Source organism: Rhea pennata, chromosome Z (assembly GCF_028389875.1).
Source record: "Rhea pennata isolate bPtePen1 chromosome Z, bPtePen1.pri, whole genome shotgun sequence".
NCBI lineage: Eukaryota > Metazoa > Chordata > Aves > Rheiformes > Rheidae > Rhea > Rhea pennata.
The window spans coordinates 62,995,626-63,013,246 of NC_084702.1; the positions used below are offsets into that span (position 1 = coordinate 62,995,626).

General features: G+C 38.0%; 1 protein-coding gene across 4 annotated transcripts in view; it reads left to right on the top strand.

Moving 5' to 3' along the window:
• The window catches only part of SLC38A9 (solute carrier family 38 member 9), a 49,532-nt gene that overhangs the window by 3,524 nt on the left and 28,387 nt on the right, over positions 1–17,621 (top strand). For 2 of the 4 annotated variants that reach the window (XM_062599338.1, XM_062599337.1), the window contains exons 2-7: positions 6,188–6,335; positions 15,052–15,184; positions 15,744–15,865; positions 16,010–16,073; positions 16,191–16,284; positions 17,438–17,608. In XM_062599338.1, the coding sequence (XP_062455322.1) occupies positions 6,232–6,335; positions 15,052–15,184; positions 15,744–15,865; positions 16,010–16,073; positions 16,191–16,284; positions 17,438–17,608 (688 nt within the window). In that variant the 5' untranslated portion in view covers positions 6,188–6,231. Of the gene's footprint in view, positions 1–849; positions 923–6,187; positions 6,336–15,051; positions 15,185–15,743; positions 15,866–16,009; positions 16,074–16,190; positions 16,285–17,437; positions 17,609–17,621 lie in introns of those variants that run through there. The other 2 variants (XM_062599339.1, XM_062599341.1) reach the window with 2 other exon arrangements.

Sequence of the window (17,621 nt, forward strand, 5' to 3'; positions counted from 1 at the left end):
GCAGAGGACCTGGAGAGAAGATTTTTTTAGAGGAAGGAGAAGAATCTAGAGCATAATATGTTAGGGAGTGTCTTCTACATTTTGTTCATTACAAAATACCTTCCTAGATAAACTCTGTATCTGACACAGAAACCTGTGTTTAATAGGATGGAGGTTGGAAGGTCAAAGACTGGAGTATTAAACCTGTTTAAGTTTAATAAAAATAAGTTTACCCACGCAGTCTTAGTTGTTTTGGTACATATGCATTGTGATAGTAACTAGAAGTTAATAGCTTGGGGCAGCGGGAGGTTGTTTTGTTTTTATTTTTTGGGGGGCTAGGTAGTTCTCTGGATGGAGAATTTGCCCAACAGTCTGTAGCTGTTTCTTTTGGACTTTTTTTACAGTGCTTATCAAAATTAGAGCTAACTTTTTTAGTGAAACTTAATCTCTCTTCACAATGTACCTATGAGATGAGGCAAGTATTATTCTGAAACATGCAATAAGGCACAGAAAAATCTAGTAATTTTGAATGCTGAGTTTGATCCAATACAGTATCTCTCAAACTCTTTATCGGTGCACAGCACAGTGCTGTTTTACTTTGCAGTATAATGCAAATTAGGTCCTATGCAGAAGGGGAAAAAAAAAGAAGAGGGGAACATACTGTCAGAGGCAGGAGGTCCCTGAAGCTGTGGTTTTACTTAAGCTGTTCAGCAGTGTTGTCCCTTCCCCCACAAACCACACCCATACTACTTCAACTAAACAGTGAAATTGCTGGTGCTGCAGAACTCTAGCCCAGAGAATCTGGCCAATTTAAAACAATTATCTTCCTCTCTAGGGTTGTTTTTTTGTTGCTTTTTTTCCAGCCAAATCCTTTCCCCAGTCCTGTTCATTACATCAAGACAAAAAAGAAGACAAGTGGTTGTGACAGCATAAATAGGAGGAGGTAAGACTGAGAACAGCAGGGAACAGCAATATTTTTAATTTACAGCAGTGCTGGAGAGACTGTGCAGTGAATTCATACCATTTCTTCCAACTCCCATGAAAGTCTGGGTTTATGTGGCTCAGTTGCACACAGCAACTTTATGGCAGTGGCAAGGCTAGCACCTGTGTCTCCTCTGCAGCATTGAGCTAGCCCTAGACAATCTCGTCCCTTTCGGTTCTACAAAACGTAAGTCATGTATCCTTAAAACAACTGTCTCACTTCGACATAGCTGTACATTCATCCCCAGAGGTCCTTGATTTTTCTCTGAATGCAACAGTGGCCTCATAGAAATTAGAGCCACCTGATTGTACACAGAATAATAAGGTATACAGCAGAATGTATACCTTAAGATACTGTGTACATAGGTACACAGTACCTTTAGCAAAGAACTTTGTTAAAGAGCTGTTATAGAGCTTTGATTTTGGCAAGACTTAGTGCTTCAGTTCCCACTCCTGATAATAGACTTTTTAATGTATGCTGAATGTTGTCTCATACCACAGCTTTTTAAAAGACAAAAAATAAAGTTGCATTATATTCAAGTAAAAAGGATTTACTAGCATTTGACTTGTACATACTGTCTCTTTAAGCTAGCAGAGGATTGCAGTAGTTGATTGTACTCTGGGAACCAGCGTTAGAAGCAGATGGATGCTTTGTGCTGTTAGAAGGATAATGCCTGACAGAGGAAAGGAGATGTATTCAATTTTCTAGTAGGAGGACAGTAAGTGAGATAAGATAAAATTGTGAATAGTAGGAGTGAAGTCTTCTGGATCCTTTTCCTACTCTGCTTTCTACCAGTTCTTCTCCTAGTTCTGTTTTTCTCCAGTTCTGCCTCATTTTGTGCAACTTATTTACTTGGTAACAACCTTCAGTACTGAGGCCTCTTACCTTACAGCTGGTCTCTTTGGTAGAGCAGAGACCAGCTCTGATTTCACCCCTAAAAGCCCTCACCCTCTGCCTGAATGCTGTTTTATAGCAGCTTAAATCAGAGTCTAGGTTCCCGTGTTCTTGCCCTCACAGCCATGCATTCCTGTTCTCTCCCTTGTGCCAGTTCTAACATTAATATCATACATGAGCACTTTCAGAGACTGATAGGTTTTGGTTTTGCGTGGCTGATTGCAGGTCTAACATCAGGGAGAGTGGAAACTAAAATTAGGGAAAGGGGCAGAAGAACCATAGCTACCTCAACTTAGGTTGGCATAAACTGTCATGGAGTTAGAGCATTGGTCTGCCTTCAGAGACACTTTCATTTCTGTCTACTGCCTTTCCTTTTCTTCTATTCCCTGTTGCAGTTTTCCTCTTGAGACTCCTATTTTTTGCCTTACTCCATTCACCATCTTGCAGCAATCCCAGTTCACTGTATCCCTCCCAAAAAGGAGATCCCTCACACCAGTCTATATTGTCTCTATTTGCAAAGGTGTAACATGATGAGATGTAAGTGTGGGTGTTGGGAGGTGAGTATTTCTAAAAAAGGCCACGGTCCTGCTAAAATTCCAAGCTGTGGCATTTTGTTAGCTGTTTTTTTTTTTTTTTATGCAAAAAGCCCGTGTACAGAAATGTTATTCAAATGACTCTGTCATTTCACCTGAAATTTTTTCAGAATGAGATGAGCCTTGATCAACATAAAAATTTCAGGTACTAGGACACTAGCAAAATAAGCAGACGAAAAGCAGGTTTTGTAGTGGAAGATGTTGACAGTAAGCTGACTCCATCCTGTATACTAAAAACGTGTAACGAGAATGCAGTCCAGCCAAAAGGCTAGAAATTGGGTAAGAGGAAGGTTGATCGGGTTCTTTTTTGTTCGTTTTGCTCTTCAGCCTACAGTTTTCTCTCAGCAACACTGGTTCCATATGCAGCCTTTACATATGTGGTGTCTGTGACTTATTTGCAAAGTCATTAATTTGTTGGCCATAAGCTTCACCTATCTGCTCTTTCCAATAAGCACCTAAACTCTCTTCACCAATGCAGCTTTTAAATGGACCATAAGGAGGTAAATGAGCAACTCCATCACCCCAAAATGATGTTGTCAAGCCAAACTTAATGTATCCTCTATCTTGAGAAGATTACTTTTCTGTATAGAATATCATAAAATGTTCTGATTTCTTTATTCATAACTATATTGCAGAGGAAATTGAACTAGCAATCAATGTTGCCTGCATTTGTCAGATTGAACTGAATAGCACAAACACATTATTTACAACAGGTTTTCAGGAAGGGATGGATTCAAAGCAGGAGCTTAAATTAGCATTTATTGTCTGCTTAATTTGCACTGTAAACCAGGCCCTGTAGAAGGAAAGAATCTGAGTACCTCAGTCCTCTGGAAAATTCTGACTAAAAACATTTCTGAATGTTTGACGTTTGAATTAGTTGCTAGTTTCAATTCTACCCTTAGAGATTTGCATCTTCATCTGCATTTTTATGGTTCAATTCAAAGTATGATTTAAGCTCTAATAAAAGACATTGCAAAATGCAGAATAAGCGAGAGATCTCAGTGACACAGATATTTGTGTTTAGAGGTAGCATGCAGGATATTAAGCTGCAAAAGAGAAAAGAATGTGTTAACTTTAATACTAGATTGATATCTTCTACTTGAGACAGTTGGTAAGGTCTTATGCAGAAAATAAAACGTTATAGAAAGTGGAGATGAACATTAAAAGAAACAGAAATAAAGACCATTGTCTTAGGTTCAGTGGGAGGGAAGTAAGTGTTTTATACTGGCAGAGGAGTAGGTGGATAGTTGTAACAGTGAGTGAAATATCAGGCCCCTGATTTTCTTTCAGGTGGTTAGCTGGCGGAGGAAGTTTATGTGCACTAAGGTGAAGTTAGCAGCAGGAGGGTAAGGTGCATAAAAGGAATTGAAGCTACAGTGGAATCAGTAGTAAGGAGGAAGGATGCAACCTAGAAATACAGAAAAATAAGGGAAGTCGGTAGTAAAGGAATGGACAAGAGGAAATCTGTAAATGTAGTTTGGAAAGGAACAGTGTAACATAAAAGGAAATAAATTATTCTGCGAATTAAGGATTCTGTGATTAAGAATGTTTGTAAACAGTACTTATGAAAGCCAGACAGTACATAAGAAAGACTGAAGATTGAAAAGCAGGAATGTGAAAACTGAGGGTCAGCGGAGGAGCTGAGAAGAGAGAACGTAAGAGAATGAATTAGAGGCCGAAGTACCAAGAACAATGATGTGGAAGGGAAGGACTTTAGAGTAAAGAATCTGAACTGACGGTTTAAAGAAGAGCTAGGAATGGCAGAAGGAGGGAAGCAGTAAGTTAAGTTAGGTAAGGGAAGCCTCCCTGCCTCCTCCCTACCACCCACCAGAGATGCTCTGGGAAAAGGAGCTGAAAAAAAGCTTTGGGGGGTTTGAAAGCAGAAATGAAGTGCCAGAGGAAGAAGGTTGGAGTGCAAAGGCATGTGTTTGGTTGCTTGACTTATTTTCACTGATTGCTTATTATGCCCTCTTAAAGAACTAAAATGAGCAAGACAAAATCGTGCATCTTTAATCTTAACAACATGATTCCAGTCTCTTTTATCTTGGATATTGTCTCATGGATGCTAAAAATGGGCAGAAACTGGCAGCATTGCCAGAAGAAATGGCTTCACCCATGCACTGTTGCCTTCTTCATACAAGCATACAAATGTGTGCAGCCAGATAACATGGCCCAATCTCAGAAGTGATCTAGATTTAAAGCAAGGGAAGGAATGGTCGCTTTTCATCTGAATCAGTCTTCTCAATCCAGTCTGGGATCACACAAAATGATGTGCTGGCAAGGGCGGGACTAGCCCTTTCAGCAGCATTTCTGTGAAACTGGGAGCTCCAGTGGTCACCTCTTGACAGCAGAGAGCTTTTTGCCTGTGTTCAGTACACCTTGTGGATCTGTACTCTGAAATGCAGTTCCGCCGTGGGCTGAGCCAGTCGTAGTGCTTCTGCAGATCCTGCCTTTCTCCTGTAGTGTATTCTCATTTCTCCTTTACCACTGGCAATTGTTGGACCTCAGAGAGTCAACTGGAAGCTGCCAGCTTTTTTTCTCTTCTCCTTTCCTTTTCTTCTTCTTTTTTTCTTTTTTTCCTCCCTTTCTTTCCTTCAGATTCTTCGGTTTTTGTCAGAGGCATTAGCAGGATGAACTAATGCAAGAGAAGTGGGAACCTATAACTAGAAACAGCAAGGAGGATAAAGTGCTTAGGTTGATGTAATCTGTGGATTGTTCCTTTGGGATGTATTTCCATGAGGATGCAGAAGGCTGAAATATGCCTTATTCTTTCTGCGTTCCTCCACCCGCACAGGCTTTAAACATCCTCTAATCATCTTGTGCCAGCTCTGTTTCTCACAGAACCCTGTGTCAGGCTGTCTGTCTTGCTAAAGCATCAGGAAACTGTCCTTGTGAAAAGCAGATATTTCTACCATTTTTATTTGAAGGAGTCCTGGCTTACGAATTCTTCAGGATGTAGCAGGGATGAGAGCTGTTAAAGCCATTATGCTGCATGAGAGACCACAGTGTGTCACCTGACTGCAATTGGATTTATGTAAATAGATTTCCATCAGCGTAAAAGCAGTCTGCTCCCTATTGCTTTGTCAGGAGTACTCTGAATGCCTTTAATTCAATGAGTCTGAGCATCTTATCTTTATTCTAGGAACTACACCAGAAAACTTTATATGTATGTATTTGTATGTATTTTTTTCAAAGTTTGAATTAATTTAATGGAACAGCAGTCTTTAACTGTGGTAAACTGTTCTCAGCTGTACTATTACAAATTGGAAGTATGTCCTTTAAAAATCCATGGTTTTATACTAGGGCAGTCAGAATTGGAAAGTAGTCCCATGCTGTTAAAGCCATAAGACCTGCATATGCTTATATTTAACATTAATTTGCACATGATGGACTTGGTTCTCAACTGTCATAGCTCAGAGAAAATTCAAATTTTGAACCTCATTTATTGCAAAGCTGTCAGGTCCAAATATAAACTACAGTATTCATCATATTCATTAAACTTACATTAACTGTTGCATTAGCAAAAGAAATTAAGAACACAATGGTACACTGACCACTTTACTTAAAAACATTGTCGCTACTGTACCTGACCTGTGATGTTTACTTTGTGAAATAAGATTTTTCAAGTGGCAAGTTGAAGAGATTTTGAGGGTGATTTCATCTCAGGAGCTTTATGGGATTCTGCCTGTGTTAACTTCATAGCAGGTAAAACTATCATTATCTCATTTCCTTTCTTCAGGTCAGTGTAACTGTCAGAATCTAAAAGAAGCATATTCTTCAAATATGGAAGAAGATACCAAACCTCTTTTGATTCCTGAGGAAGGTGACGAAAGCAATTATGGAATCATGAATATACAATTTAATCCAGAAGATTTTAAATGCAAAAGGTATGAGGAAGACTAAGCATGCAGAATGATTATATAGTAATGAGTTGTTTAGTCTTTACCTTTAGAGACAGAACCCTATAAAGACAGAAGACTAATGACTAGAAACCAGTATCTGTATACAAACAGTTCCTACTTTGTGTTTATGTGATGGTATTTGTAAGCACCAGAAAAACAGATTTGCATATTGTTTTTTGTTTTTAAGGGTGAGGCTTTTCTATTAATATTACTTCAGGGACAGTGCTCTCAAAAATTTAGCATATACCTTTTAATATGCTTTTTCAAAAACTGAATAAATCTAATGAGTACATGCTGAAGCATGGTATTTTTTAACTTAAACTGAAATGTTGACTGTGCAAGAAGGCTTGCCAGACTCTGTAGATAAATGGCTGTCAATATGTGTAAATGGCTCTGTGTGCATTCTGCAGGTGATACTGGGAAAAATGTTGTTTGCCTGATACTAAGGAAACAGTGACCTTTATTGCCTTTGAGACAAAATATAGTATTCTTTGAGTTGGAGCAATCATGAAAAATTTGGCAGCTATGCCTGCAAAAGTAATATGTATCTAGCCAAACTGTAGTATTACGTATTTTCTTAGAATTTAATAGCTCTCGTCCCTAAAGGACCCCTGAATAGGACTTCCTTTACTACTGGGATTAGGATTTCTGTGAGCTGTTGCTGGTCCAGGAACCAAAACTGAGATCAAAGAGGGACCTTTCCTCTTCATGTTAGCTGAAGCCACCAGCACTGTATTGTTAGATGAAGGAACAGACCTTTGCTACCTTCTGGACCTTATTTATGCTCCTGTACCTTGTTTTTCCTTTTCTTCCAGCATTGTGTTTCGGTGGTGCAGTTTTCCTAAAGGAGCTGCAGATGGCAGTGTTGCATCTCAAATCCTTTTGTTGACAACCACTTCAGCAGAAGGGAGAGTTTTTGATAGTGATTTTCTACTGTCTTAGCCTGCAGCTTTGGAAAGTCATGAGAGGCTTATTCCAGGTTAACTAGGGGCTAAACAATTTGTCACCTCTCTGAGAGCAAAGGAAGAGGAACAGGGGCTGGACAAGAATCTGATTTGACTCAGAGAGGAAAATTTAATATGTGTTTGGGCATGTATAGTTTTTTGTGTGCAAAGAACAAAGAGTACTCTAAGATGGGAAAACAAAATGTACAAAAGGAATTCTTGTTTCGACTTTTCCCTGAAGAGTGTCTGAATCCCTCAGTGACCCTACTGACAAAATAGGCTTGCTAAATTATGTGGCTTTGGGAAGCTACTTGTGCTGGAGGAGGCATGTGTTCTTGCTGTGTTTTTGAATGAGTGTCAGGTATCGTGGTAATGCAGGAGCAGTGAGAGAAGTTCCCACCTTTGTGATATGGAAATGCCAAGATCCGCTTTTCAAAAGTGAGATTAGCTATTGTTTCCTTACAGTGGTTTTAATTTTTTTTTGTAGACGGATTTTTGTGTGTGGTTTCTTATGTTTGGAGACTCACCTTCTTTATAGAAGGTATAGTTGGAACTGTCACCTTCTTTATAGAAGGTATAGTTGGAACTGTGTGAAACATATATACATACATATATATATATATATATATATATATATATATACATATATATGTTTCATCTGGCATTTGGTTCCCTCCCCCAAAAGTGGAAGTGTGTGCTCTGAGTTTTGTACTGCCTACCTCGTTCTTTTCCAAGCAGAGGCACAAAGGTGAAAGATGTGAGGCCTGAGATATCAGGAAGGCCTGGAAATCATAGGATGCCAAAGAAGACTAAACTCTGTCTCTATGTATTAGGAGGAGATAGCATAATCTTTAGAAATAAGAATGGAGAACTAGCCATCAGGGTTTGCCTCAGGTGTGGTCTCAGAACTACAGTGGGGCCTTGTAGTCTTGGCAGCATGGCTGACAGGGCTTGTTCACCAGAGCTGTAGAGAGTTATAGCTTGAGGGAAAGAGATTTATCTTGTATAAAACTACCAAATAGTGTAAGTGCAATAGTAGATAATATGCCCTGCTTAGTTTGCTCCTTTTTTTAACCTGCTCTTCAGAAACCATGATCAGATATAGGTGGGTGGTCATTTTCAGCATCCTTATTTGCTTTGAGATAGCTATTGAAGTGTTGTGTGGCTTGTTTATAATTGCAATTTGTCTTGGTGCTAATTCTTCTTTTGTTTGAGTTCTTTTAGATATGGCCTCACTTCCACAGTTATCTGGTTTTCTTAACAGCTTGGAGGGATTGTATTTTAAACGCTGAAAAGTATGCCTTTCAAAAATCCTAATTAGCTCATTGTTCTTATATAGAGTTGTAAATTATTTTGTCTAGTATTCTTCTGCAAATTTGGGGAATATATAAAGTCTCCTCTAATCCTCTTAAAGTGGCTGTTATTGTTCTTCACCATGCCTTTGAGGACTCCAGTTACAGCATATTAGGAGTGTTTTTCTCATTTTGTGGGCTTTTTTAAAGCTAGAATGTCGTTGCTGCAGTGGTTTATTGATGCTTATTGTAGTCAAGAGAGGGAGTTTATTTTATTTTTGCTTCTTCCTGCTCTTTAAATCTTACTGTCAACAGATACTGTAGTTGTTTTCAGGAATACTGGAACCTCTGAAGAAAGGTGTTTTATGTTAATTGTTTTGCATGTGAAAAAAATTGACAATGCCTCCTGCTAGAGAGAAAACAAGCCTTTTTTTCTATTCTTGAAGTCGCATAATGTGCTTACACAATGTAGGAGAGAGATGTCTGCAGAGGGCAGTCAGGAAAGCCTTTTTCATTCAAAAGCAGTTCTCTTTTATTTTCAAAGTTGTCTTAAGAAATTAGAAAAAGCGGACAATAGTAGGGATTAACCTGTGCAATCGCCACAGTTTCTCCGTTCAATGAGCCTCAACTATCTGACCTCTTAAAGTTACCTTTCTAAGCTAATGTTGTGTTTTTAGTACATAACTTATCTTTTCATTTTTGTGTGTTGTCAACATTTTTACTTGCTTCTAATTACTAATTTGGCCTGACTGATTAAGAACCTTCTTGCTTTACTGTAAGAGAAATGTAGAACAGGTTGGAGTGCTTTGCCTTTGGCACATAAGGGAGAAAGAATAGTGTTGAAAATGAGATACGGTCAGGCTTGTGATTCCTTACAGAATGTGTATCCTCTGAGCAACAAAGATGACTTAGCATTGTGTTCTGAAAGTTTATTTTGGTCCTGCTGCCATCAAATATTTTATGGTCATGCTCTAATGATTATAATAATGGAATTACAGCTGTGGAAAAGATGTAAATAAAATGTGTAGCTAAGGGAGTAAAGACATGGGATACACTGTAAGCTTATGTAAGTGATGCTTATGTAAATTTAGACAGCTTAGAAAGTAAAAAAGCAAATGCTAGTCATGGAATTTTTTGGAACTGATTTCCTCAAGGAAAGCTCTCTAACATCTGTGGTGTTTCTCTATCCAGGTAGGCAGTTCCTGATTATGAAATAATTTTTCATGTTATAGTACTTTAATTTCAGTGATAATAAATGAATTCTGCTCCTTGATCTGTTTCTTCTGTGCCATATGCAGTAGTTCTATAGCAGTTTGGTAACTGTTTAAAAGAAGAAAGAGGTATTTGCTAACTTTATTTCTGTGTAGTACTTAAACATTCTTTTTATGTCAGTCAGTTACTTTTCAGGGATGTGAGATATCAAAGAAATCTGTGTAATAAGCTGAAGTTGATTTTCATGTCCTTTTTTGAAGGGGAGGAGAGAAATTGTCTTGAGTATCCTGTAAAGTTTATTTTTATTTGTATTTATTGAAATATGAAATGTTTGTATAATTTGAAGTCTATAATACCATCATCTAGAGCTAAAACAACACAATAAAATGAGGATTTCTCTTATGTTGTAAAGGATCAGTACTCCCAATAGTACTTCTGAGAAGATGTCCAAAACCATTTGTTTGATATTTAAAAATAATTTAACAAAGATCCTCGGAAAACAAAATAATTTAGTTGTAAAACTTAACTGAAATATGTTTGCTATAGTTCTCGATTGTTTTGCAAGATATAGTGCATTTCAGTAAATGTCCAAAAAATAATATGTAACAATAAAAATTAGAAAATTCTGATACTTTGAATATGCAAAGTCATATAAATTGCAACAAAATTTTTAATTTTGAATAGCTGCTTTATTTTCCCTTTAGTTTTATTGGTGCAGCCTTTATGTTCATATTACACAGAAAAATATAGATTAAAATTGATTTTTACTCTGAGATTATATAGTAGGTTGATATAATAGGCCTGAGAAACTGATTAATAAATTTTAACCTTTGGAAGTTCTTTGTGAAACTGCAGTAGTGCCAACCAGATCCTTGTGGCCGCTAGCGGTTGCAAGGTTGTATGTAGTTTGCCAAACAAATTTTGCTATTGTGTCCTTCCCCCAGTCCTCCAGATTTAGGGCTTGAATCTTACAGAACACAATACTTGGAAATACTTTTAACCATGAGCATCTTTTCTCATTTTACTTGCTTGCAAAAATCATAGCCTAAGTTCATAATGGAGAGAAGAGAAGGCCTCTCCTTCCTTTTCCTGGGCCAGTGCTAGAATGCTCATTTACTGTGTTGCTTTGTGTGAGAGGACAATAGCTAGCAGATGAATGTTGGTGCAGGCTTGCTGGGATTGGTGACCAAAAGAGTATGTGCAGTGTATAATATGTAGGAGGGGTGTGGACCTCCTGCATCTTGCCCCTACCCATTATGCTGTGAAAAACAGCAGTGTTTTAGTGGTGTGTTTGCCCTACTTAAAAAAAAAAAAGTTATTTGGGTTAGCCATTGAAATATGAATTGTAATTGTGTTTCTTAATGTAGATTTAATAAATTCATTGGACACTATATTCTGTCTCAATGCATGGACATTGTCCGCACTGTTTTGCATTAATAGTCACACCCTCCAGTAACATAAATTCTCAGTTTCCCTAGATTATGTTGTCACTCATCCTCTTCATATTTTGCTTGCCTTGTGAGTGTATAATGTGATTGCTAGTCTAAAAAAGACTGTTTCCTAGGGATCTGCTGAAGCTGCTGATCCTTGCTCGACATAAAGTCCCAAGAGGTTGTTTCACAAAATACAGCCTAAATTTTATCCTACCTGTTTTAGGCATCTCAAGGTAATCCTTTGAGAGCTATTCAGACAAACATCTGAGTATGCCCTACAACCAAGTGAAACTGGGAGGCCATGAAGTGGCCTCAATCCTAGGCAGGGTGGTACCCTCTCCTAATGGAGATGAGAGAGAAAGATTGCATCCCGGTCTGTCCGCATAACTTCTGAGTCAGGCTGATGTTTTCAGCAACATCTCTAGTAATCAGAGAACTGACGAGGGGAAGATCTTTTTAAACACAGTCACTTGTTCAGTAGGACTGTAGGTGCAGTGGTACTCTGAAAAAAGTTTCCTGCCTAGCCTCTCTGATTACTGCTTTAGATCATTATCATTCTCAACAGTTGCACACCAGAAGGGAGCGAGAGGGGAGAAGCAGCCCAAGTGCTATTAGCATTAAATAACTGTGCTCTTCAGGCAGGAAGCAAAAGCAACAGATAACAGAGAAACAGCCTCTAAGAAAAATATAGATACATGTTTTTCCCTCACTCATAGACTAAATTCATGAATCATACTTTTGTTTTATGCTGGACCATAAATTGCTTGTTCAGTCCAGACTACATTCATGCTGCTGAAGAAAATAAAATGTTTTTCTCTGAAATTTTCCTTTATACAGAGAGATATATGTATTTTTTTACTACACATCAATTTTTGTATCTAAGCATCTTTGAAGAGCATCTTTGTTCTTGGACTAAGAGCACTGCTTTCTCCATAAAATAAGATGCCAAATTCACATTTTCTGTCCTTTAAGCTCCTGTAAGGCCATCCATGGCTTTGACTTGAATTGCTTTCAAAAATAATCTAGTCTCTCCCCATCTAGAAGAGTTTTAACAGCCATGTCAACAGTTCTTGAATGCCATTCCAAAAGAAGTGTTTACCAGAGATCTCCTTTCTTTGAAATGAGAGCTTTTCAAAAAAACGTTGAAAAAAATAACTGTTTTGGTGTAACTTTCCCACACCAGCAGTGGAAGATTTAGGGGATGTATCAATAATACTAGCTTGAGCTGGGGAAAGAGGTAATCCTCCTGAACCTCTTTATGCTAAGCATCTGGTGTATAACTAGCAAATACTTTTCATGTTCTAAATATAAGGTATGCCAGTGATTCAGAAAGAAAGCTGCAGAAAGCTCACTCATGGAGGCCATTTCAACAGATTACAGTTCCTCTTTACATAACTTCAGTCTTGATTTTACAGCTCTTTTAATGAAACATTTTCTGCAGTGTCTGGTATAATTGGAACAAACCAAAAAGTTTTGAGCTAATACAAATGAAGCTCCTGGGAGCTGACAGTCCACCAGTATTTCAGTTTGTTACAATGTGTAGAAGTAGCTGGTGTGCTTCAGAATTAAATTTTAAGCAATAGTTTAAGCACTTCTTTAGTTGTGTTATCTCTCCTAATTATGGGAGCACCCCAGAGATCCCCACATAAAATCAGTAATCCCCCCTTCATTTCATTGACGTGAAAAAAGTATCAGTCAGAAATTTTTTAAATTAAAAGTGTGTTCACTTTCTTCTCAATATATGGGAAATGACTTAGAAAATCTATTTTTTTTAATAATGAAGAAGGATGAGATGTAAGAATTAATGAAGTCTAAAATGAAGAAAAGAATTAATTACTCTAATTTGTGCAGAAGCACATTGTTTTTCTCTAATTTGTGAGAAAGGTTTTTTTTCTGCTTTTGTCAGTTTAAAGTAGTTCTGTAAGTATTCATACCTGCTTTTTGCCCATTGAGCTCACAGAAAGATGTTAAAGGCTTGAGGATGTAGCTTCATCTCTTCAAAAGATAGAACAAAGAGCTTCAGAGCTGCATGCCTTTGTTTACCTCCAGATAAGCATTTGCACTTTGACACCACCTTTTAATGTTTCACTGGGGAACAGAATGAGACCTCTGCCAGGAGAAAATGGTATCCCAGATCTAAGGAGAGATTGTCATGTTATTGAAAGCTGTGGCAGGAGGGGTTGACCAACTTCCTTTGTAGTCTGAGCCAGAAGTGGATATTGGAAAACAGTCAGTTCAAATAGGCTTTGCACTTACTACAGGAAGAATGACATGGATTCATTGCAGACTTAAGTTTCTGCTGTTAGTGGCCTGAAACTCTGGTTGTAATATGTTTTTGTGGGTTCTAGTTTGGGAATTCTTGTTTCCAAGTGATTTAAACATCTGCCTTGAATAAGAGGGTCAGAATACTTTGGGGAGTGCTTTGGGAATTAAAAGCACTGGTGAAAGGAAAAAATAAAAGTATAGCAAGGCTTTACGGGACATCAGTATCCCTTCTATTGTTTGGAAAATTAGCCTCTCAGTGGCTGGAAGGAATGTCTCAATATAGTATGCCTATGCACAAATAAATTATACTTGCTGTTTTAAAAATATGTATTAGTTGCAATATCTTAATCAAGATTACATAATCTCTGGTAGTGCCTCTAACATGAAGCTAGATTTATGTTGTGCTGCAGCTTCAGGAGCAGTGCACAAACAACTGCAGCTTTCCCTCTGCTTGCTTGATGCATATGTGTACAGAAACAAAACATGGTTTGAGTAGCTGCATTCTTCTGTAGTGGTTATGACCCTGCCTGCAGTCTGACTTTTAAGTAGAGAAGAGTGGAGGGAGACCACCTGAATTCTGTACATTGCTAAAGGAGAGCGATTCTCTGACCCATGTTCTCTGTTGTTAATCTAATTAAATTTGAAGTTAAATTTTGAGGATGTCATGAAAACTAAAAATAGATATCTTGTTCAATGATCTATGCCACATTCTAATTCACCTTGGCATAAAGATAGCATAATCACATTGACTTATTGGGGCTTAATTCTTTCCCTGTTAACACACAATTCGATACAGTGCTTTTGGCTATATTCACAGAATCACAGAATGGATAAGGTTGGAAGGACCTCTGGAGATCATCTAGTCCAACCCCCCTACTCAAGCAGGGTCACCTAGAGCATGTTAGACAGGGTTGTATCCAGGTGGGTTTTGGATATCTCCAGAGAAGGAGACTGCACCACCTCCCTGTGCTTGTTGCCTCTAGTCCTTTTGCATGGGATGACTGAAAAGAGGTTAGACCCATTCCCTTGACACTTCCCTTCAGATACTTATAGACAATGATAAGATCCCCCTCAGTCTTCTCTCATGTTAGTAGTTCTCACCCTTCCTATAGTTGGTTCTCATTGTCACCCCTCATTCTTCTCATTCTCTGTGTTCTTCCTGCTTCTGCATTCTCACGTCTCCTGTTCCCACCTCTGTTCCTCATCATTAGCTCTGGCAGCACCAGTTATAAACACTAATAAGCTTGGCCAAGCTTATTAACATGTAGTTTTGGTGTGACTCATGATTGGGAACTTTTAGACTGGATAATAGGTCTGAATTTTGATGCTAAGTTGCCCTGCAGAATCCAGGCAAGAAGTTTTTTTAATATGGATGAAGTAAACATATCGTTTAGTCATGGATAGCGTTCCCTCATGTCAGTGATATTTTTGCATTTACTTTCTGTTAGTGAATGAAAGATTCATCCTGAGTGATGTTCAACTGTCTCCTAAATTATATGTTAGCTCTAGTGTTCTTAGGTTTTTAATGTTTTTTATTTTCTTTTTTCTCCTGTAGACCATTCCATGTAGAGCCTACAAACATAGTTAGCATGAATGATGACATGCAAAGAGTCACTGATGAAGCTTCAGCAATGAATAAGCGAATTCATTACTACAGCAGGCTCGCCTCTCCTGCAGACAGGGCATTGGTAAGACAAAGACAGGGCCAGGTTAACTGAGTGGATTCCAGTGTGTTGGGTCTTGCACAGCTTAGGTGTATAAAGGAAGCACGAATAAAGGTAGGGGGAGAATCACTCTGCAGCTTGCTTTTGAGTAAATATCTAGCAGCTGAGGGCCTTAATGAGGTTTTGTGTTACCGGAAGTCTTCACTGACCTCTTGTGCAATGTCTTCACTGTCCAAATTTGAATTCTGCAGCAGTGGTCCAGGCTGTCCAGATGTGTGTATTCACTCCTGCTGTTTGTGAGCGGATTTAAACAATGGTCAATTGTCATGACTGTACTTGCAGTGTCCACGTATAGTATGTTAGGGATGATTTGCAGAAGAAAATTTAATTTTCTGCTACCTAGATTAGAATCTTGGTAGTTGTTTTTATGGGTTGAAAAGTAATGCAGTCCAAAATCTTTCCTTTAAAAACACAGTTTTTTTAGGAGGATTTTGTTTGACAACAGTTGACTTGCTCTAATTAGGACAACAGTTATTCCGACATCACTAATAATTCTTCTTGTTCTTTTTTGTCCATCTTTTAGATTGCTCCTGACCATGTACTTCCAGCTCCTGATGAAATCTATGTGTACAGTCCATTAGGAACTGCTTTTAAAATTGACAGTTGCACAGATGGCTATGGTAAAAACTCCAGTATAGTGACAATGTATGTTAAGCACCTTCCCATATAGTAGCCAGAAAATGCATTATTCTGAATATTCTATATTTGTATGTTTAATTTAGGTGAGAGTATAGTGTGAAATAAGAGTGCTGCTTAAGTCATTCACTGGCTATTTTCTTTTCCTCCTAGATTTATGATATGGAATACAATGATGGGTACCTCTATATTAAGTATCCCATGGGGAATAAAACAGGTAAAACTAAGGGGAAAAAAAAACATGTTTATGAAAAACTTTTCTGACTTGCTCTTGTTCATTTTGTCTATAGTATCACTGATGAATGAAGTAAACCATATTTCTCTCTCTTAACAGGCAGGCTTTACTTCTGGAATCATTCTCATCTTACTGATGGGCATTTTGACACTTTATTGCTGTTACAGAGTTGTGAAATCACGGAAAATGATACGTAAGAAATACAAAGCTTCATAATACAAATGTTTCCACTAAATGAGAAACCTGGAGATCTAATAGATTCTTAGTTTGTCTGTCTTTCTACTTATGCTTGACCTGCAGATAAAAGTTGTTCCTTCGAATTTTGCTTCTTTGGGAGTCTAGATCTAAGCTCTGTAAACTAAATGTCTTATCTTCTCTTGTTAGATTATTCTTCAGTTCCTTGGAACTTAAGTATTATAACCAAAGTCAAACTCTAACAGGCAAGGTTTGAGATGCTCATTTACTAAATGTTTGAGGACTTAGGGTTTTGAGTTCCCACAGCCTTTCTATAAGCACTATCTAGTTCTCTGTGTGTATTTCTGAGCACATCCTATAGTAGGAGAGGGTACAGTATAGCTGCATCCACCTCTGTATTCTGTATTGCCCTAAGGTTTGTGTATAACAAAGACAAAAATGTCCGAATCTGTTTCTGTGTAAAAAGGAACAAGATGCTCATTATTTAGCTGCCTGAAAGTTGCAATATTGCTGTCTCTAAAATGTGTACAGCTGACTGCATCTGTACACTGTGCATTTACTGTTACAATCTATGGACAGTTGCCTTGCTGACAGGAGTTCTACTTTGAATGTACTTTTATTGTTCAAAACCCATTTTGCAGCTCTTGTAGGTAGTACTTTTGTATAAAAATTACTCTCTGATTTACTTGAATCAAGGCAATTAAGAGCCATTACTCCAGCTTGTGACAACTGATTTGAGGGTGGTGTTGAGAACTAGTTTGTGGTCTGACCTACTCTGCCATAACTTCTGCTGGAGGCTTTAGGTGCAGATTTGTGACCATGCCTAATTCTAGTGATTCTGAAAGGACTCAGAGTTTTAGTATGGCCAAAAAAAGTCTACTTTTTCAAGCTCCTTCAGTCACACGCCCAATGTATTTTATCTTCAGTCATGCACCCAATGCAACAGCCAGTTTGGAACAGAACAGTGCTCCTGACAAGAGCTATCCTTTAAAGTTAGTGCGTTTTCTTAGCGTGAGGAAGCGCTATGAATGTGTCAGAATATTCCCCCACAAAAAAAATCCTGTTATGAAGTTACTATCTAAGTCTTTAATGTTATTTTTTGTTTAGATATTTTTACATTTTTTATATCTTCTTTTTTGTATTTTCTTCAGCTTTACTAGATACCTCAAACTGGGAATTCCCAGATGTTTGCAAGTATTATTTCGGATCCTTTGGTCAATGGTCAAGCCTCTTGTTTTCTATGGTGTCACTTGTTGGAGCCATGGTAGTTTACTGGGTGCTTATGTCTAACTTTCTGTTCAACACAGGAAAGTTTATATACAGTAAGTATTAATA